Genomic DNA, 21,354 nt, shown 5'->3' with positions numbered 1-21,354 from the left:
GCAGATATACTTTGTTGGAAATCTTCAACAACAGGCCCAGAGTAGATACAACAGCAACCAGGGTACAAGATTTGATTTAATTTTGAAGCTGCAAGAAATGCTTCATTCAAGTAACAGCTATGTCGAAAGTTTTAAATATGCCCTTGAGAATGCTCCTACCCTGGAATTTCAGATCATCATTGATGCTGACAAAAGACCATCCGGTGAGCATGCACGCCGATTCAATGCTCCAGAACGTAATGAGGTGGCTGTCATTATGACTGGCCAAGAATATGGCAGAAGAGACATTGTCCTCAAATGTCGTGACAACAACCTTAACTCATCAGTGAAACCCATAGGTCTTACGATGCCCTCCAGTATCCTTTGCTCTTCGTGAATGGAGAAGATGGCTACCACTTTAATATTCCACAGGGTGGGACAAACTCAACAAAAACTGTCTCTTGCATGGACTTGTATGCTCATCGCTTTATGGTTCGTGGCAATTCCTTTCACCAACTTCATCGAAGTCAGAACCTCTTCCATCAATTCGCTGTGAACATGTAAGCAAAGATTGAAGCAGAGAGGTTGCGTGACATCAGGATCCACCAAAAAGAATTAAGATCTGACTCCTACATACACTTGCGAGACGGAATGAACAATGATGTGGCTGGAGGAGAGCTTGGCCAACTCTGCATCCTGCCATCAAGCTTTACAGGTAGCCCCAGATACATGCATGAAAGAACTCAAGATGCAATGACATATGTCCGCATTTATGGGCGACCTGATCTCTTTATCACATTTACTTGCAATCCAACATGGAAAGAAATCCAGGATAAGCTACTTCCCGGACAAACACATTTTCACAGACATGACCTCACTGCCAGAGTATTCCATCTCAAAGTGGTGAAATTAATGGACCTTATCACCAAATCACATATTTTTGGATCAGTACGTTGCCACATGTACACCATCGAATGGCAAAAAAGAGGATTGCCTCATGCACACATTCTAATCTGGCTTTTCTCTAAAATTCGTGCCAACCAGATTGACTCCATCATATCAGCAGAATTTCCAGATCTAACGAACGACAAAGATCTGTTTGAAATTGTCAAAGCACAGATGGTTCATAGTCCTTGTGTTCACTTAACTACAACTCGCCATGCATGAAAGACAGAAAATGCACCAAACGTTTTCCAAGGCAATTCTTGAAAGAGACACAAACAGGAGAAGATGGCTACCCCTCTTACCGACGAAGAAGGCCTGAGGATGGAGGATTTCAGACAAAGATTGGACAACATGAAATATATAACAGATGGATTGTCCCCTATTGCCCACTGCCCACAATACTCAATGACGGTATCGTGTCAAGGCGGGTGCACCTCGCCATAAAGGTGCCAAATGCCTACAGGAGTAAACCTGGAATAAAAAAATCCGAGTGGCTGTTGGGAACCCACTCATAACCCAAATTCCCATGAAACCTCCCGAGCGAAGCCGGGTACACTTCTGCTAGTTATAAAATAAATAATAATGGCAACCATTTGCAATAGGGTAATCCAATTTTTTTTTAAAGAAAAGATTTCGCCATTTCAAAAGTATGAATCCTTCTTTTTTCTTCCAATCTCTTTCAAACTAGAACACCAGTGTCATGAGAGGTTGATGGTCCTTTGATCGATCGATCCACAACTGCAGACGAGAGTATTCAGGGAGTTCTTTTTCAGCCAACCAAACGCAACACATGCAGCGCCCCTCTCTCTGTCCTTACCATTTATACCCGCTCTTCCCCCGCAAAGAGAACCTCTGCGAAGGCTTCTCCTTGAACACACAGCTCCTGTTTTCTAGGTGCTTCTACATCCAAAAGTAACCATAAAATTCTCACACCTTGGCAATCATTCCATACAGGACAAAGGCTAACCCCAACGTTATAACCTGTTCCCTTTTTACATAAAACAACTTTTTGAATACACAGCTCACCTCCACAAATATTACACAATCATATATTATTATAAAACAGTAGTGTCTGTCTGTCTGTCCGTCCATCCCCAAATTACTCCCTGAGTTTTGGGGCTAGCCCTGCTAAACCTTCTGTGGAACGTTTTTGGGTCCCAGCGGATGTTGTAAGGTAGGTAGGAGGTTTCACGAGTTCCTCAATAAAATTATGATTTTGAAATTGACTCGATACTGAGCTGCTTCTGAATCCAGAAGCGAACAGATGACGACAATGAGCTGGTTTGATAATATGTCAATACAATCATTATTTAACACAGTATTTTGTTATAGTATTAATGTATGATTGGAATGATGCTGTTTGAAATGGAAATAAATGAAATAAATAAATTGAAATAAAAAATTAATGGAAATAAATAAATGGAAAAAAATGGAATAGATATTGAGTTCAAATGAATGAGGAAATGACATGAGGGTTTCTACTTTCTAACCGTGACATTCGCGGATTCGCCATATGCAGATTCGCCATTGACTGGGTATAGAGCCATTTAGACGGGGTATGTTTTTTGCCCAAGTCCTTCATGGCCTGACGATTTGACTGAAGGTGGCACAAGAATGTGGAATTTATTGGTTCCATGGTTTAGCATTCACCATTTCCGCATTGGTTGTTTGCTTTTGGCTTCCTGCCCGTGCATAGCATGGGTACCTCACCAGTATATTATAACCAGTATGTTTGGCATCAAGTTCTAGGCCTTCCAATGTTCACCTCCTGCTGTACCCATACACTACCCAACAGACATGCAAATAATGTGTCAATCAAACTAAGAGTTGTGAGCTGTCTATTCATGGGTTTGTTTTTCTGCAAAAAACAACCCCAAAAACTCTGATCAATGCAGTGCCAGCAGATACATACACTACATTGTGGAGCATGTGCTGAGATTACTTTTGGCATGGGTGAATTGGCAACCATCTAAAGCGCAGAATGACAACAGGCACCAAAAAAAAAACATCTAAATTATTTGGGTAAGGAAAAAAAAGTAAAACTAGAAACAAAAATCGACATATGCATTGCTGGATATGCCTCCACCTGGCTGAGAGATGAACCCACTGTTACGTTTGATCTCAATTAAATGTCACAAAAATAAAAGGTCACATGAGAGAGCATAAGAGAGAAAGAGAGCTAAGTAGTATAGAGACATCAGATGCTTCCACCTCAAGTTATGGTCTGCAAAAGGTTTTTCAAAGTGCACAAAACCCTTGACCTGTTGAACCCAAAATTTCATCAGTTCATCGTCCCATTACAGTCTATACTTGTGCGAACTTTGGTTAAAATGCTTTCAGTAGATCAAAAGATATCATGGCAACAAAGATTTTCAACTAAAGGGCACATGACCATAAACCTTTAACCTTTTGAACCCAAAATGACAATCTACTACTGTGTTCAAAAAGTATCCGACCTTTATTTTTCGTGCGTAAAAAAAAAGAAGCTAGGGAGGCGTTGATTGGTGCACGTATGTAGGCGATCCTAATGCGCACGCGTGAATTTTTTCCCACCTGCAGAAGCTGTCATTCGACGGCAGACCGCCGATGTGTGAGGACATGTAAGTGAGCGCCGTCGGATTTTCGTTTTTGACAAAATGACGGAAAAACTTGAACAACGCTACTGCATCAAATTTTGTGTAAAGCTTGGCGATTCCCAAGTGGAAACGATCCGCAAGATTCAACACCGTTCATTCCATTATGAAGGAGGATTTGGGCTTCAGGAGAATCTCAGCGAAGTTCGTACCAAAGCTGCTAACGATTGAGCAGAAGCAACTCCGTTTGGAGATCGCACAGGACATGCTGGAGACTGTGAACAGCGATGCCAGCTTCCTCAACACAGTGATCACTGGCGATGAGTCCTGGGTTTATGGGTACGACCCAGAAACCAAGTTGCAGTCATCACAATGGAAGCATCCAACATCCCCGAGGCCAAAAAAAGCAAGGCAGGTCCGCAGCAATGTCAAAGTCATGCTGACCGTCTTCTTCGACTCCAGAGAAGACATCATGCGGAATGCGATGGACCAGCTGCGCGCCATCCCAAAAGAGGCGTTCCAGCGCTGCTTCCGACAGTGGCAGAACCGTTGGGAGAAGTGTGTGGCAGCCCAAGGGGACTACTTTGAACGAGATTATTATAAAAAAAATTTTATCTGGATGCGAGTATCTTTTATGAACAAAGGTCGGATACTTTTTGAACACACTACGTATACTTTGCTAAGTTTGGTTGAAATCCCTGCAGTGGTTCACAAGTTATCGTGGTAACAAAAAAAGTAAAAGATAACAGATAGACGCACAGACAACCCCAAAAAACATAATGCACCCGGTCTTTGGCTGCCGAGACATACAGTGCCTTCATAAAGTATTCACACCCCTTGATGTTTTTCATATTTTGTTGTTAGACTGAATTTAAAATGGTTGAAATTAAGATTTTTTGACCGATCTACAGTGCATTCAGAAAGTATTCAGATCCCTTCACTTTTTTCACATTTTGTCATGTTGCAGCCTCATGCTGAAATCGTTTAAATTTATTTTTCCCCTCATCAATCTACACTCAATACCCCATAATGACAAAGAGAAAACAGGATTTTAGAAAGTTTTGCAAATTTATTAAAAAGAAAAAACTGAAATATCACATTGACAAAAGTATTCATACCCTTTGCTTTGACACTTCAAATTTAGCTCAGGCGCCTCCCATTTCTCAGGCGCCTCCCTCCCATTTCATTTCTTGCTAACAATCACAACAAGACAAACGGACACATAAAACATGAGATAAAGGGAGAGGGAGACAAGATGGGGAGAGAGAGGGAAGCACACAAGTACAACATTTGAGAGCAGGGACATTGGGAGATCTGTGGGAGGGAGAGGGCTTGGGGGGAGGAGGCATGGGAAGGGGGGAGGGGAGGGGGTGGGAGAGGTATAAAACAAATGGACACTGCTGGGACTTCCAGGAAAGAAGTTGGAATTTCAAAAAAAGTGGATCTGGGGTGAATTAACAGGGGTAGAAAAGATCAAGGTTTTGGATGGGGGAAGATAAGAGATGGTGGTGAACAGCTGTTTTAAAGACCTGGGGGGAGGAGTGGGATTAGCAAAGAAAACTATTCGTTCCGTTGGGGAAATAGTCAGGGATATTTATATTATAAATATATTAGGGATATTTTGGGGCCATTTGGTTCAAATTCCTCCAAAAGCACCAAATTTGGCCCAGATGTTGCCCATGGCATAATCTTTTGATTTTTGACGGGCACCCCCCCCCCCCCCCCGGGGGTCCCATATTGGCGAAATACTAAATGGCCGCCACCCGGATTAGAGGAAAATCAGTTAAATAACCAAAGGGGTTGGAATCATGTCTGATACCACTTTTCAGGGGTTTTCGAGGTCGAGGAATCCAATTATGATGTTATTTTGATGACTCAAGGTCAAGGTCAACCCTCAAGGTCATCTTAAAGGTCATTTTTGAGTCAAACATGTCGGTTTTTGAGTTTTTTGTCAAGATTTACGCGAGGTTCACCATTTTATGTTTCTGGGTTGGGTAATCGAACTCTGACCTTATTTTTGACAATTAGAGGAAATATTTACATGTCTATTTCCTAATTTTCAGGCATATGCACTATGCAGTTCATCAGTCTAATTACAAAGGTATGGATTTTGATGTTTTATGAACTGTATGCCATATCCTTGTGTTTAATTTTTGTGCGATCATGATCCGGGTTCATGTATACATGATTGTATACATGTCATAAATATGACGTCATAGGTCATGTGACCTGGCGGCCATATTGGATTTTATGAAAACCTTAAAAATGGATCCCTGCCTTCATTTTTCGATCGATTCATTTTGAACTTTGACCACTTATAGTACGCCATGTGATTGGATGCATATCCTAATTATGACGTCATAGGTCAGGTGACATGGCGGGATGGACCGGTATGGTCCCCGGATCATACCGCCCTTGGCGCCCGTGAAAAATCGAAAGAGTATGGCATGGGCAACATCTGCACCAAATTTGAACCAAAATATCCCTAAAGGCCCTGACTAAAAGGGAAACCAGTCATTCGGGATCGACGGAGCTACCAAGCTGGAGCACGATGCACACACCCAGTGGTCGTCAAAACGTCACGCCTGGGCCTTGCCATCCAGGCTGCCATTCCACCCAGCCAGGCTATCGTGTGCTATTTAGACGTTAGAGACGATTAATCTTGCAATGTATACTTTGTGTCGTCTCTTCACCCTGTGTGTTTGAATGTTGTTGTTAAGGGCTAACTTTTCTTAAGTCTTTGTAAAGGATGTTCGTCTGTGTGTGATGGGTATCCTGCTAGTTCACATATAAATTAGTCATAACTTGGTGTACCCACAGGCTGCTTCGCTGACGGATTTAACAAAAAGACAGCGTGTTGTACATCACAAACATATTGCATGATTATCAGTGAATCTCAATGAGAATGCAAAATGAAGTGAAACAACCGAAAGTATTTCGGAGATGTGAGTTGGATGCACTTGGTGGACAAGGATAAGGCGTGTGGACCACAGTGGGGAATAAGACGTTGTTGTTGCTGCTGCTGCTGTCGTGGTAGTTGTGGTTGTTGGTGGTGTTGTTGTTGTTGTTGTTGTTTAAGTACTTCTTCCGTGTATGGTGATACCCCGCATTGAGCAACCCTGCTTTGCATGGATTCGCTTTAGCACAAACTAAATATTCAGTTTTTAACCCTTTGAGTATTTGTGAGATTTGTGAGAGAACCTTTGTGAGAAAACACAAAGTGACGTCCAGTGCCGCAACCCGCGAAAAAGTTGTGTACGGATGACGTTACTACACGTCATCGACTATACCTATAATTAGATCGTCAGTACGTGGTTGCATTCCCGTAATGCCAAATTAATCCCGTACCGGGGGTATTCTTATCAAAAAAAATTCCGTACTCAAAGGGTTAATTACCAAAAAATATTTTTTTCAATTCAAATCCATCAAGCGAGTCAAAAGTTACTAGTTTAAACGCACCGCGTCGACCAAAAACATGACCACTAGTGTTGACATCACGAGCAGCCAATCAAAAGGTGTCTCTTCTCATCCAATCAGTGTGCTATTGTTGTCTTCCTGCTCTGTACGCCACCATATTGGTAATTGGTGCAAAAGCCTTAGTATGCTGAAAGTGTCGAGAAAAAGCATCAGTCTGGAACTGACATTGAAAGTGTTAAGGTGGATGGAGTCGGGTGTTGGTGCCAAAGCTGTTGGGTGTGGATTTGGTTTATGGTAGTCGTCTCATTTGAAGATTGTAAAGGACAAAGAAAAAAAAAAAGCATCGAGTCAATCCACAGCTCCCACAGTTACTACAAAATTAATGAGACCTCGGAGCAGTTTAATGGAGAAGATGGAGAGACTTTTATCCTCCTGAATTGAGGATATGAATCAGCACGCTATGCAGTTAAGCCAGGCAGTAATTATGGCTAAGGCGCTGACTGAGTTTATATGATGAAGTGAAAGCGCAGGATGGTGAGGGATAAGTGCTGAGTTTATATGATGTAGTAAAATAACAGGAAGGTGAGGGATAAGTGATGAGTTTATATGATGAAGTAAAATAACAGGATGGTGAGGGATAAGTGCTGAGTTTATATGATGTATTAAAATAACAGGATGGTGAGGGATAAGTGCTGAGTTTATATGATGAAGTGAAAGCGCAGGAAGGTGAGGGATAAGTGCTGAGTTTATATGATGGTGAAAGCGCAGGAAGGTGAGGGATAAGTGCTGAGTTTATATGATGAAGTGAAAGCGCAGGAAGGTGAGGGATAAGTGCTGAGTTTATATGATGAAGTGAAAGCGCAGGAACGTGAGGGGTAAGTGCTGAGTTTATATGATGAAGTGAAAGCGCAGGAACGTGAGGGGTAAGTGCTGAGTTTATATGATGAAGTGAAAGCGCAGGAACGTGAGGGATAAGTGCTGAGTTTATATGATGAAGTGAAAGCGCAGGAACGTGAGGGATAAGTGCTGAGTTTATATGATGAAGTGAAAGCGCAGGATGGTGAGGGATAAGTGCTGAGTTTATATGATGTAGTAAAATAACAGGAAGGTGAGGGATAAGTGCTGAGTTTATATGATGAAGTAAAATAACAGGATGGTGAGGGATAAGTGCTGAGTTTATATGATGTAGTAAAATAACAGGATGGTGAGGGATAAGTGCTGAGTTTATATGATGAAGTGAAAGCGCAGGAAGGTGAGGGGTAAGTGCTGAGTTTATATGATGAAGTACCCGTAAAAGAGTCAGAAGATGAGGGATAAGGTGTTGAGTTTGTATGATGAAGTAAAATAACAGGATGGTGATGGATAAGGCACTGGGTTAATATATATATATATAATTTTAAAAAACCTTTAGAGGCCATTTTCCCCGCAAAGCGGGGGTTGGCCTTTTTCGGGGACCGTGGTTGTTGTTGTTTTTCGGTCCCCTTTTTGAAGCAATGTTTTACGGCCGGATGCCCTTCCTGCCGCCAACCCTTTTTGTCGCCTTTTACGACAAACAGGGAATTACCAGTGAACTGGTACTCAATTAGCCGACCTCGGAAGGATGACAGGCTGAGTCAACCCCCCTGGCGTTAATTCAGCGATCGACCAGGATTCGAACCCAGGATCCTAGGATCCTAAGCCGGCACCCTAGCCGCTAGCCCAACACCAGGGTTTATATGATGAAGTGAAATATGATGTGTTCCAATGTACCAAGCTGTCAGTGTGTGTGCGTGTGTGTGTGTGTGTGTGTGTGTGTGTGTTTATGTGTGTGCGTGTGCGTGTGTGCGTGTGCGTGTGCGTCATTGATTGTTTTCTCCATAATTCGAGTTTCAGAAGGTAGAACGGAGTCCTCCCAGGACTCGAAGTATCCACTCTCGTTCCGGTGAAGGATTGTGATTCATAGCGTAAGTTGTGAAGTTGTGTTGCTCTCAGAGTTTTGTTACAAGGGCTCTTTTCAGGATCGTCACTGAGCTGCGGACTGCTTCCAAATGTAGTTAATTTGTGGTAATGTTCCCAAAGATGGTTTGTAGGATCTTTGAGAGGTTCTTCTTTGTCATTCCCATTGCTCCAACTATCTCTGGTACAATTTTGGTGCTCTTCAGCTTCCACGATCTTCTGACTTCATTCTTGAGGTCTTGATATTTGATCATTTTCTAGATCAAAATCACTGGATATTGAAACCTCAATTAACAATGCCTTCTGCTCCTTTTTGTATCCGAGTACCATGCCTGTGTGTGTGTGTGTGTGTGTGTGTGTGTGTGTGTGTGTGTGTGTGTGTGTGTGTGTGTGTGTGTGTGTGTGTGTGTGTGTGTGTGTGTGTGTGTGTGTGTGTGTGTGTGTGGTCCACAAAAACAGATCTGTTGTTGTGCTATGAACAACCTAAAGACGATGTGTTCCTGCTCAATATTATGCGTGGAGATGTGACTTGGATGCACCATTACAATCCTGAGAGTAAGAGATGGTCAACAGAGTACCATCATAAAGGATTACTAGCCAGACTTGGCTCTGTCAGATTTTCATCTCTTCCTCTAACTTAGCTTGTTCGTGGAGAACATTTCTCTTCCGGTGATGATGCCAAGACTGCTGGGAAGCACTGGTTAAGTCAGCAGGAAGCATACATAGTTCCATCAGGATGACGTCACAAAACTATTTCAACGTTGTCAGAAATGTGTGGAACACAGTGGGGATTATGTTGCACTATTAAAATAAAGATTGATGTTAGTATCTTTGTTTCATTCACTGTCTTTGATGTTCACTTTGTCTTTGTTTCATTGGAATATCATTACCCGATTTTGAGGGGAAAAATATGAGGCATTACTTTTCAACATTGAGGCAATATGAGGCAACAAATATGACGAATACATTCGGCCCTAAAGTTTACTTGTGATGTGATGTCAGTCAGTGTGTGTGAAACTGTCGGGTGTGACAGGCAAAATCAGCTTTAAGACATCTCTTTGCGAAGAGGTTAATAATTGAGTAAAGTTTGTTTTTTATTTATTCCAAAATAGAATGTTTGCTTTGTTTTGGGATGCTGATGGAGCAGTGGTAAATTGAGGTGCATGGTAAATGAATGTGTGAACCAAGTTGGCCTTATCTTACTATAATTCACCAAATGTCAGTCCGTCTGTCTGTCTGTCTGTCTGTCTGTCTGTCTGTCTGTCCATTCAAAGGTACCGTAAAAACTGCTGAACTGATCACAACGATATTTTGGGTGGGTAATCCTGGGATCTCCAGGAGTAAAAAATAGGCTATTTAGTTTTCCCAATTTCAGCTTTGGTCTCCAGCATTCTCAGGTTTGGACTACCGCATAACATTCGCGTTCGCATAACGTTCATTGTGACGATGTTTTCATTGTGACGTTGTTTTCCCGGGTGCCGCACAAACGGCTGCACCGATCGCTGCATGGCTGCACGGATCAAACTCGGTGACCTCGGAAAAGACCTTTTATAAGGACACGGGTTGAATCCCTGCTTAAGAGAATTCCATACCCCTCCCCGCCATTACGGCCGTCTCTCCAACTTCCCACGAGATATGTGGAAAGGACGACCAAAAACCAATATTAACATCATTAAACATCATTCGTATATAAACATCATTAAAAGTAAATAATGACCTCGGCCAAAGTTCAAACGACATTTAATCTCTACATGAGAGAATTCCACATAGCTATTTGGGCGGTGAACACGCTAACAGATCGCTGTCTCCATTGACCTTGTGTTACGGATTCGTCACTTCCGTTGTTGTGGTTCTCATCCACTGTAAACATTTTTGGTTGCATGTACTATTATTGTTATTATTGGTGGTGTTGGCCCTGGTGTTGGCTTATCGGTTAGGGTGCCGGCTTGGGATCCTAGGGTCCTGGGTTCGAATCCCGGTCGATCGCTGAATTAACACCAGGGGCTTGACTCAGCCTGTCATCCTTCCGAGGTCGGCAAATTGAGTACCAGCTTACTGGGATGAATGATCTCGGTGTGTACCCCGGTTTAGAATAGGTACACTGTATCCCTGCACATCGTAAGAAGTGACTAAGGGTTGGCGTCAGGAAGGGCATCCGGCCATAAAAACATTGCCTCAAACAGGGAACCATGATTGTCATGGGGCCCGCAAGGCTAACCCCCGCTCTAGCGGGGAAAATGGCCTTAAAACGATCATTCATTCATTTTTGTACTATTATTGTTATTGTTTAGGTGAAATAGAGATAACTGTTTTCGAAAGGTAAAAAAAAGTTAGTGATTTAAAAGAAACTGGAAACCGGACGAAGAAGAAGCGGAAGAAGAAGAGGAAAAGGAGGCGGAGCGAGTGAGGTCGGAGAAGGAGCCGAGCTGCGTTGAGGTTTTGAGCAAACGCTGGCGAACGAGGGTCTTCCTGCGACAGAGTTGTTATCGGTGACAGTTAAACCTGCGTGACAGGTTTTGCGGTTGATTCCGAAGAGAATCATTGGAGTGCCGTTACGTCTCGAGAACGGACCGTTGGCCATTTTGCCTCGCGCCTGATTTCGCATCACTCCAGGTTTTTCACCTCGCTCCAACCATTTCAACGCATCCAGCCGTTAGCTTGGTTTGCATGTGTAACGTGGATTTCGAGTGGGAATTTGCGTTTCGCCATATGGGGAGCCGTTGAACATCCATACCTGAAGGTGTGATTTCCCAGTCGCCTCTTGAGGACACTTTTGCCTATCTGTGGCAGTGTGCCTGTCAACCGAGCGGGATTCTGGTCTCGATACATCGTTCTGACGATCACTGGAGCGTGGATCGACTTTGCTTTGAAGCTGGGACAGAAACATTGGGAATGTTATTTTCGCTCACTTGGAGCACAGTGAGTTATATTGTACGAAACTGATGGTACCATCATAGGAATGATATACGTAGTGTGTTCAAAAAGTATCCGACCTTTGTTCATAAAAGATACTTGCATCCAGATAAAAATTTTTTTATAATAATCTCGTTCAAAGTAGCCCCCTTGGGCTGCCACACACTTCTCCCAAAGGTTCTGCCACTGTCGGAAGCAGCGCTGGAACGCCTCTTTTGGGATGGCGCGCAGCTGGTCCGTCGCATTCCGCATGATGTCTTCTCTGGAGTCGAAGAAGACGGTCAGCATGACTTTGACATTGCTGCGGACCTGCCTTGCTTTTTTTGGCCTCGGGGATGTTGGATGCTTCCATTGTGATGACTGCAACTTGGTTTCTGGGTCGTACCCATAAACCCAGGACTCATCGCCAGTGATCACTGTGTTGAGGAAGCTGGGATCGCTGTTCACAGTCTCCAGCATGTCCTGTGCGATCTCCAAACTGAGTTGCTTCTGCTCAATCGTTAGCAGCTTTGGTACGAACTTCGCTGAGATTCTCCTGAAGCCCAAATCCTCCTTCATAATGGAATGAACGGTGTTGAATCTTGCGGATCGTTTCCACTTGGGAATCGCCATGCTTTACACAAAATTTGATGCAGTAGCGTTGTTCAGGTTTTTCCGTCATTTTGTCAAAAACGAAAATACGACGGCGCTCACTTACATGTCCTCACTCATCGGCGGTCTGCTGTCGAATGACAGCTTCTGCAGGTGGGAAAAAATTCACGCGTGCGCATTAGGATCGCCTACATACGTGCACCAATCAACGCCTCACTAGCTTCTTCTTTTTTACGCACGAAAAATAAAGGTCGGATACTTTTTGAACACAGTAGTATTGGTTGTACAATTGATTAATATTGTTATTGTACTGTTATTCTTTTGTGACCTTAATACAATACTTGTTTGTTGGTAACAATTGGTATGGTTTCACCATTGATCTTTGACGCACAGAATAACACATCTTTCTGCCGTGACTCCTCTCGGGGCTCGGAGGTACAACGTGACCGGGGTTTGGGGAGGAGCACGTAACACTTGCCAAGGCCGTAACAGCTATCGGCTCAAAATCCTTTTAACTGTTGATTTGGTAGTTTTTACAATGAAGGAAACATTAATAATGTCGTTAAAAGTTTATTTTGTGATTAATTGGAGTTATGTTGTTTGGAATGAAAAAAAGAGATATCGACTTCTCGTGAATGACGACATGCCATGATGGTTTCTACTTTCTGAACGTGAACCTCACGGATCGCCATATGCAGATTCGCCACGGTCCCACAATCGATCTTTCTATATGTGAACGTACCCGTTTGTTTGCGAACAGGTATGTTTTTCATGGAAGTCCTTCACGAACTTGCTGTCCATGTCTGACGTGCGACTGAAGGCGCTACAGGAATGTGGAATTTATTGGTTTCATGCTTTAGCATTCGCCGTATCTGCATTGCCTGTTTGCTTCTGGCCTCCCACCCGTGCATAACACGGGTATCTCCCTAGTAGTTGGAATGTTCTTTTGTGAACTTTTCTTCTTGATAAATGCATAATTTCACTTTTGCAAACATGAATGAATACAACCATTAAGTTTCACATCTCAGCTGTAAATCAGTTTAGAATGCTTGTTAATTACAAAATTATCCAATTACCACTCAAATGATCCGAATGTTTTGACCCGGGAAAGGACAAACGTCTCATTACTTTACCCCGGATGCATCCGATCAATCCGTGTACATGCAATAATTAACGGGACTGTTCTCATTCATAAAATGCCAGATTATATGGTGGATAAACTGGAATTAATTTTTTTTAATCACATGGAAACAGATGAAACTTTTCAAAAATTTGGCAACAGTGCAATCTTAATTAACAAACTTAATTTAAAGCTGTTAATGAGTTGTGTGCTTTCCTGTGAAGTATATATTTCTCTCAAATATGAAAACCAGATTGTAAGGGTGTTGTACATTCACATATAATTATAGCTTGCTTCATATCATGGAGCTCTCCCCACTTACCCCCACCCACTCATCCCATGGTGGAACAGCACGATGGGATCCCTGATAGTTTCAGGAGGAATACGAGAGGTACATGAAGCTCAGTGTGTTGATACAAGTTCACAGTAAGGAAATGTGGTGTTTCATACTGTATTCCAGGTTGAGAGCCTCGTTATTCTCCGCGTTTAAGAAGCAATACTCGAGCACGTAGACTTTTACGAAATATTCACCTCCGCCACCAAAGGTGGATGGAGTTTATATTTTCACCAATGTCTGTTTGTTTGTCTGTCTGTGAACACGATATTTCAAAAAGTTGCGAATGGATTCGGACGAAATTTGGCCGAGATGTAGTGTATGTGACGAGGACAAAATGATTAGATTTTGGTGAAGATCCGGATTCGGCGAGTGGAATTTTTAAAAGCAATTCTTCACCATTGGGAGATAGGGCCAAAAACGATATATAGCACGATATCTCAAAAACGTTGTGGACAGATTCCGACAAAACTTGGTGGACAGGTTGGGTGTGTGATAAAGAAGAAATGATTCAATTTTGGTGAAGATTCGAATCCGGATCAGATATTTTAAAAAAGTGATTCTTCACCATTGAGTTAAAAAAAACAAAAAAACCTTTAGAGGCCATTTTTCCCCGCAAAGCGGGGGTTGGCCTTTTTCGGGCACCATGGTTGTTGTAGTTTTTGTTGGTCCCCTTTTTGAAGCAATGTTTTACGGCCGGATGCCCTTCCTGCCGCCAACCCTGTTTGTCGCCTTTTACGACAAACAGGGAATTACCAGTGAACTGGTATTCAATTAGCCGACCTCGGAAGGATGACAGGCTGAGTCAACCCCCCTGGCGTTAATTCAGCGATCGACCGGGATTCGAACCCAGGATCCTAGGATCCTAAGCTGGCACCCGAGCCGCTAAGCCAACACCAGGCTCATTCTTCACCATTGAGTGATAGGACTAAAACCGACATATAGCACAATATCTCAAAAGGTTATAGACGGATTTGGACGAAACTTGGTGAACCAGTTGGTTAACAAGGACGAATCGATTTGGGTGAATACCGAATACGGATTCGGATACGATAATTATTTAATTTTCTTAAAGTGATGCTTTACCATTGAGAGATCGGGCAAAAAGCGATATTTAACATGATATTCAAAAAAGTTGTGGGCGACTTATGACTAAACTTGGTGGATGAGTTGGTTAGGTGACGAGAACAAGCCGATTAGATTTTGGTTCAGGTCCGAATCCAGATCCAGCCTATCAGTGGGATAAACACCGTAAACTGTTCAGCCTGGCGGAGGTATGCGCTCTACCGAGTGTCGTTCTAGTGTTTCATGCTTTCTAAGACCTCATGCTTGGAGAAGTCCAGGTTATCTCCAAACGTGAGAAGTTCTATGTTAAGGTGGAGCACTTATCAAGTGTACGGTATAGTAATGCTGTGTTACTGTAATATTTAACACAGCATACTATAATACTATAGGCTACACATTCCTATCCTCTAACACCTGGAGCACTGAATCATGTGGCAAGACAGTTACCTTCAAACAAATTACCTTCTCTTCATGGAAGGCCAATCTGACCGAAGGTAACCTGAGGTCATTCCACAAAGCTTGCAACGAGTTTGTGTCTACTAAGAAGAGCCAGAAAACATCTGGCCAACCTCAACACTGAGCTCTTGAACTTGCCTCCTTCATCAAAGACATGGTGGTATCTTATGAAGTATTATTTTTGCCTACCCAAGCTGTATACTTCAAATTGCAACACAGCAGACTCTGTTCATAAGAAAGCCATATACTCGTATGTCTCAATTCTCTGATTGCAGCCAAATTTCACAAACATAATCCCTCACTCACCATGTACCAAACCAAACATGCCTCTGGAACAAACTCTCTCACTCACTTCAATCCCACGCCTCCCTCCAGGTCTTTAAAACAGCTGTTCGCCACCATCTCTTGTCTTCCCCCATCCAAAACCTTGATCTTTTCTACCCCGGTTAATTTCACCCCAGATCCATTTTTTTGACATACCGACTTCTTTCCTTGAAGTCCTCGCAGTGTCCATGTGTTTTATTCCTCTCCCACCCCCACCCCCCCCCCTTCCCATGCCTCCTCCCCCCAAGCCCTCTCCCTCCCACAGATCTCCCGATGTCCCTGTTCTCTGCTGTTGTACTTGTGTGCTTCCCTCTCTCTCCCCATATTGTCTCCCGCTCCATTTATTATGTTTTTTTAATGTGTCCTTTTTTTTTTTTTTTGGGATTACTGTTAGCTCTTGTTACACATACTTGCATAGTTACTGGTATAGTTACTTGTTACTTGTATAGTTTTACTTGTATAGTTAGTTACACTGTTTGGGTTTATTTATGAGCCTCGATCTTGTATTTAAACCCCCCCCCCCCCCCCCAAAATAACCAGTGACACCCAACTGCTCCTGGACACTGTCTTTCTCACCTGAGAAAGCAGACATTATAGCAACCCCAGACTTTGATTCTGCAACACGCATCAGTCCCCACATCCTAAAAGCCTGCTCTGCTGCTCTTGCATACGTATACTCTTTCTGCTCTGTTCAATCTAAGATTTGCCCGAGGTAAATGTCTGTCCACTTGGAAGTCAGCCAACATAACTGCATTACACAAAACAAATCCTTTTAACAACAAGCCTATTAGCTTACTTCTAATTATTTGCAAAGTCGTGGATTATATCACGGCAGGAAACATAAAATCCTTTCTTTTCTCCAATGGCCTGATCTTCGACCACCACCCTGGTTTCTTCTGACATGCTGATTCTGCTCTTCCAACAATTCAGGCCCTAAATCTCAGACAAGAGATTGGAGCTGTCGCTCTTGACAAATAATTGAGCATTTGATACAGTTTGGCACCTCGCCTTACTTTTCAAACACTTTGCTTATGTATTCAAGGCCACCTCCTCTCATAGCTTGCAGGCTTTCTCCATTCTCAGTCAGCACGTAGCTCCCAACGGGATCCTCTAATTTCCTCCCCCGGTCGATGCTGGAGTGCCTCAATAAAAGCAGTAGTCCTGTTCCTAATCTTCAATGATCTTTGATTCTCTGGAAGCCCTAATCCTTTTGCTGATGACTCCACCATTTATTGTAACATCCCCCACCCTTCAAATGGACAGGGAGCAGCCTCTTCCCTCTCTGCATAACTTCATAGAATCATGAGCTGGTCCAACACTTAGAATGTCTTTTAAAACTGGCAAATCTTCCTGTCACTCTATGAAAGGACCATGTGGCAAACCCTCACATTCCCTTCCTGAAGAAATCTGTTGAAGTCGAGTTCCTGAATTTTTTGGGCTTCAACATCAACGACAATCGCTGTTGAATAAATCATTTCAGAGTTGGCCTCCAAAGCAAGCCGCCATCATGCAACGCGCTTTATTGACAAATATAAACTTCTGAACATCTACAAGGCCTTCATTTGTGGCTCGATGGAGTATTGCTCTCCTCTTTGGGCTGGATCCCCATGTCACACCTTTCACGTATTGATGCCACGGAGACCAAGGCCCAGACATTCATTGGAATCTCTTGTGATGAAGCCAAATCTCTTGGCCTGTTACTTGTGCATTTCAGACAGGTCTATGGCCGATCTGTCTTTAACCACTTCCTTTCTGGTCTGCCCCCTCTGTCTTTCCAGTGCTCTTCCTCATAGTATCACAGCCCATTCTTCCTCCAAGTGTCCATCTACCCTGCATTTAGTGCGTTTCCCCCGCTTTCCACTGTGTTCTTTTTGTTCTGTGTTTTAGTTCTTGCACAAACGTCGACTTTGCACAAAAGGTGTTGTTTTGTTAGTGCCATGGTGGTATGTCATGCCCGGGCTGGTGGGCGAGGAGACCCTGTATCAAGAAAATGGGTGATACCGCAGCCATTCCACAGAATGTATCTGTTATAATGGGTGTCAGCTGTATTTTCTGAGTATTTTTTGACTAGTCCGTCCAAACAGGGAAAAAAATGAATCTTTTGAAAAATAAATTTAAATGGCGTGTTGTTTTTAAATGTTACTCAAAGCTGCTGTTTCTGCAGAAGTTGACATCTTAATTATCCAGGGATCATCATTTCAATGTATTCATGATTTTGTGCGAAAAACTACATACCAACTGTTTCAATTAATATGGATATCAATACTTCTCTCATATGCAGCTTTTGGTTGCTGGTAGTATTATTGATCGGAAGCACGGCTGAACTTCATTTTTGGAACTTGGCCAAGACACTGGCGATAACTCACCTTCTCTGTCGAAAAACACAGTGGGATATTTTAACGTCCATCAGCTACTGCTAGCAGAGATGGCTCCCCGGCTTAACCTCCCATCTGAGGGGCAGGGCCCTCACTTATATGCAACACCTTGTCTGTGAAGCACCAATCTAACAATTTATATTTGGGCTGAAAATCAAACCCAGATGAGACAGCTTAAAAGATGATACCTACAAGTCAGGAGATGACGATGGTTCACGAACGAGCGGTATTCAATGACAAAGGACGGACTATAACTGAAACAGGCCCGGACAGGCCAGGCCAGGCCTGGAAATGTCAAAACGAAGGTTACTGACCTTGAAATGATAGAAAATAATGTATAATCAGTTAGCTACACAATACCGAAAATTCGGTTAGATTCCGACAATTTTGAAACTATGACCTTTGTGACCTTCAAAGGTCAAAGGTCGAAGATTCTGAAATTTGTTGGAAAACTTGTATTTCATGATGTATGTGATAATATAAGATCATGTATGACATTTCACCCTATCAGGGAGTGAACAATGTCATAAAACCATCAAAAATTGACTTTTCTAAATTTTGTGACCTTGTGACCTTGACCTTGGGGCGAAAATGAAAAATCGAGCTCTGTGGGGCTAGACACATGACATTGGCCGAACCAAATATCGAAACCCCTGTCAGATTCCACCAAACCCCTCGGAGAAGATGTAGCTTGAACTCGATTACCCCCTAAAAAGACATCTTTTTCGGGCGTCGCTCCGCCCACAATGGGCGCAATACGCCCACTCTAGGCAGGACACAACTAGATCATGATATCAACCTCCCACCCAAGTTTCATCAAGATCGGAAGATATCATCGGGTAGTTATGCTGCGGACAGACAGACAGACAGACAGACAGACACACACCCATGACGAATATAGTGGTTACTTGATAACTCGTAAACCAATAATTAGTTATATAAATATCTATTAGGAAAAGGGGAGGAAGTCCATAAAAAACTGTCGTTAATTAGTCAAATCAAATAATAACTTTAGGTAGAGTCTGGTTCAATGGTTATTATGGTCTACATCTGGGCCATAATTTGCCATTTTTGGAGGACTGAATTGAAGATTTCAGGAGATCGTCTCTTCATGAATTAATAACTAGTTAATGCAATATATACAGGGAAGACTTCGTCTTTCTGTGGTCAAACCTACAATTAGACTTTCCTACATTTACTTAAAGCTCATGGATGAGCTTAGATATTTAGCACAGGTAGATCAGGAGACATCAATTTGCAATGAAAGAAGTTACAAGGACATTAGGAAACAATGGACGAAGCAACAGGAAATGTGATTTGGAACTGAGACACCACAATCATGAAGTAAGTGATCAGATTAAAGCCCCAAACAGAATAAAGGGAAGTTGGCACCAGCACATGGTGTTTTATATTTTCCTTCTTTCTTCCATAAGTTACTGAGAGATGTCAAATCTAAGGATCAATTGTTGACAAACGTGGTTGTCGCTGTGCAGCACCATCAGCATCAAAAGGACAATTCAACAGCTTCTCTGCCGAGATAGGTCCTCAATGACTTACAGTATAAAAAAAACCAATCGATAACCATCAAGATTACCTGTGAACATCTTGACGAAGTCTTCACTACTGAGAAACATGTGCACATCTGGGCTACTAGGTGCAGAGCCACAACCGGTGCTTCCTGTACCGTTCTTTAGGTCCAGGAACCAAGTACCAGGATGTGAACCTAATGAAAATAATAATCATCACCGGAATCCATTACCATTGTCAACAAACCATTGTGAAACAAAAATTGGTTCAAAACTATCACCTGTGAGCTCAAACTGGTAAAGTCCTTTAATGCTTTGCACCACTTCTTCCGTGACGAAGCTTTGGATAGCCTTGAAGGTCTTGGCAACTGGATCAGACGATTCATCATCCACTTTCTGCTTCCCGACATCTCCAGTCTCCTTTGTTGGCGTCGAACCTAAGGATATGAAAAGCAAAGATGCTCATCAATCTGAACCCATGATGCTGGGATTTTATTTCCTCCACCACCAAAGGTGGATGGAGGTTATGTTTTCACCCCTGTCTGTTTGTTTGTCTGTCCGTTTGTGAACGAAATATCTCAAAAAGTTGTCGACGGATTCGGACGAAATTTGGCAGAGATGTAGCGTGTGTGACAAGGATGAAATGATTAGATTTTGGTGAAGATCCGGATTCGGCTACTCGAACTTTTAAAGCGATTCTTCACCATTGGGAAATGGGGCCAAAAACGATACATAGCGGGACATCTCAGAAAGTTGTGGACAGATTTGGACTAAACCGGGTGGACCGGTAGTGTGTCTGACAAGGATGATTCAATTCAATTTTGGTGAAGATACGGATCCGGATCCAGCTAGTAGAATTTTTTAAGTGATTCTTCACCATTGAGTAATATTGCCAAAAACGAGGGGTAGATAAGATCGGGGTATGAAAGACTTGACCGATGGTGAAGGAAAAAAACCTTACAGCTTGACCTACTTCCCAGAAAATCACAATTCCTGTGATTGATTTTGATTAAAGTGATTCTGTATTGTGATTTTCTGGTCTACTCTGAGATACAAAACGTAAACTGTTCACCTGGCGGAGGTATGCCCTCTACTGAGTGCCTTTCTAGTTTGAGTACTGTGCTAATTTTTCCATTGTCTACAAGAGGTGGATTTCCCAGATGTATTCGACAGCGTTCATGTAAACCCGCATTGGTTTGGAAGCATAGCATGTGGCACCATCTTTCTGCAGTAAATGTATCGCTGGTACACAAGCAAGGCATTTAACAGTATGGAAGCGCATTAAGCTGTCACACAATTATATCAATTATTTTATGCCTTCACAAGTTCAGGACTATAATGCCAAAGGACATCCTACGAGATACAAATATATTGTTGTATACGTGATTATACAAATATATACAAATATATTGTTGTATACATGATTATACAAATATATACAAATATATTGTTGTATACATGATTATACAAATATATACAAATATATTGTTGTATACGTGATTATACAAATATATACAAATATATTGTTGTATACGTGATTATACAAATATATACAAATATATTGTTGTATACGTGATTATACAAATATATACAAATATATTGTTGTATACATGATTATACAAATATATACAAATATATTGTTGTATACGTGATTATACAAATATATACAAATATATTGTTGTATACGTGATTATACAAATATATACAAATATATTGTTGTATACGTGATTATACAAATATATACAAATATATTGTTGTATACGTGATTATACAAATATATACAAATATATTGTTGTATACG

The 21,354-nt window shown here is 42.1% G+C and overlaps 1 protein-coding gene across 1 annotated transcript in view; it reads right to left on the bottom strand.

Moving 5' to 3' along the window:
- Positions 1–21,354, bottom strand: part of HSDL2 (hydroxysteroid dehydrogenase like 2) — a 100,603-nt gene that overhangs the window by 18,968 nt on the left and 60,281 nt on the right. Inside the window, exons 9-10 of the mRNA XM_068116961.2 lie at positions 19,835–19,990; positions 19,622–19,750 (exon numbers count right to left, since the gene is read on the bottom strand). Of these exons, the coding sequence (XP_067973062.2) occupies positions 19,622–19,750; positions 19,835–19,990 (285 nt within the window). The remainder of the gene's footprint in view (positions 1–19,621; positions 19,751–19,834; positions 19,991–21,354) is intronic.

Source organism: Myxine glutinosa, chromosome 1 (assembly GCF_964187855.1).
Source record: "Myxine glutinosa chromosome 1, kmMyxGlut1.1, whole genome shotgun sequence".
In the NCBI taxonomy this organism is placed as follows: Eukaryota; Metazoa; Chordata; class Myxini; order Myxiniformes; family Myxinidae; genus Myxine; species Myxine glutinosa.
The sequence above is the reverse complement of the archived record's forward strand: the minus strand, read 5'-3'. Positions and strand labels throughout refer to the sequence as shown.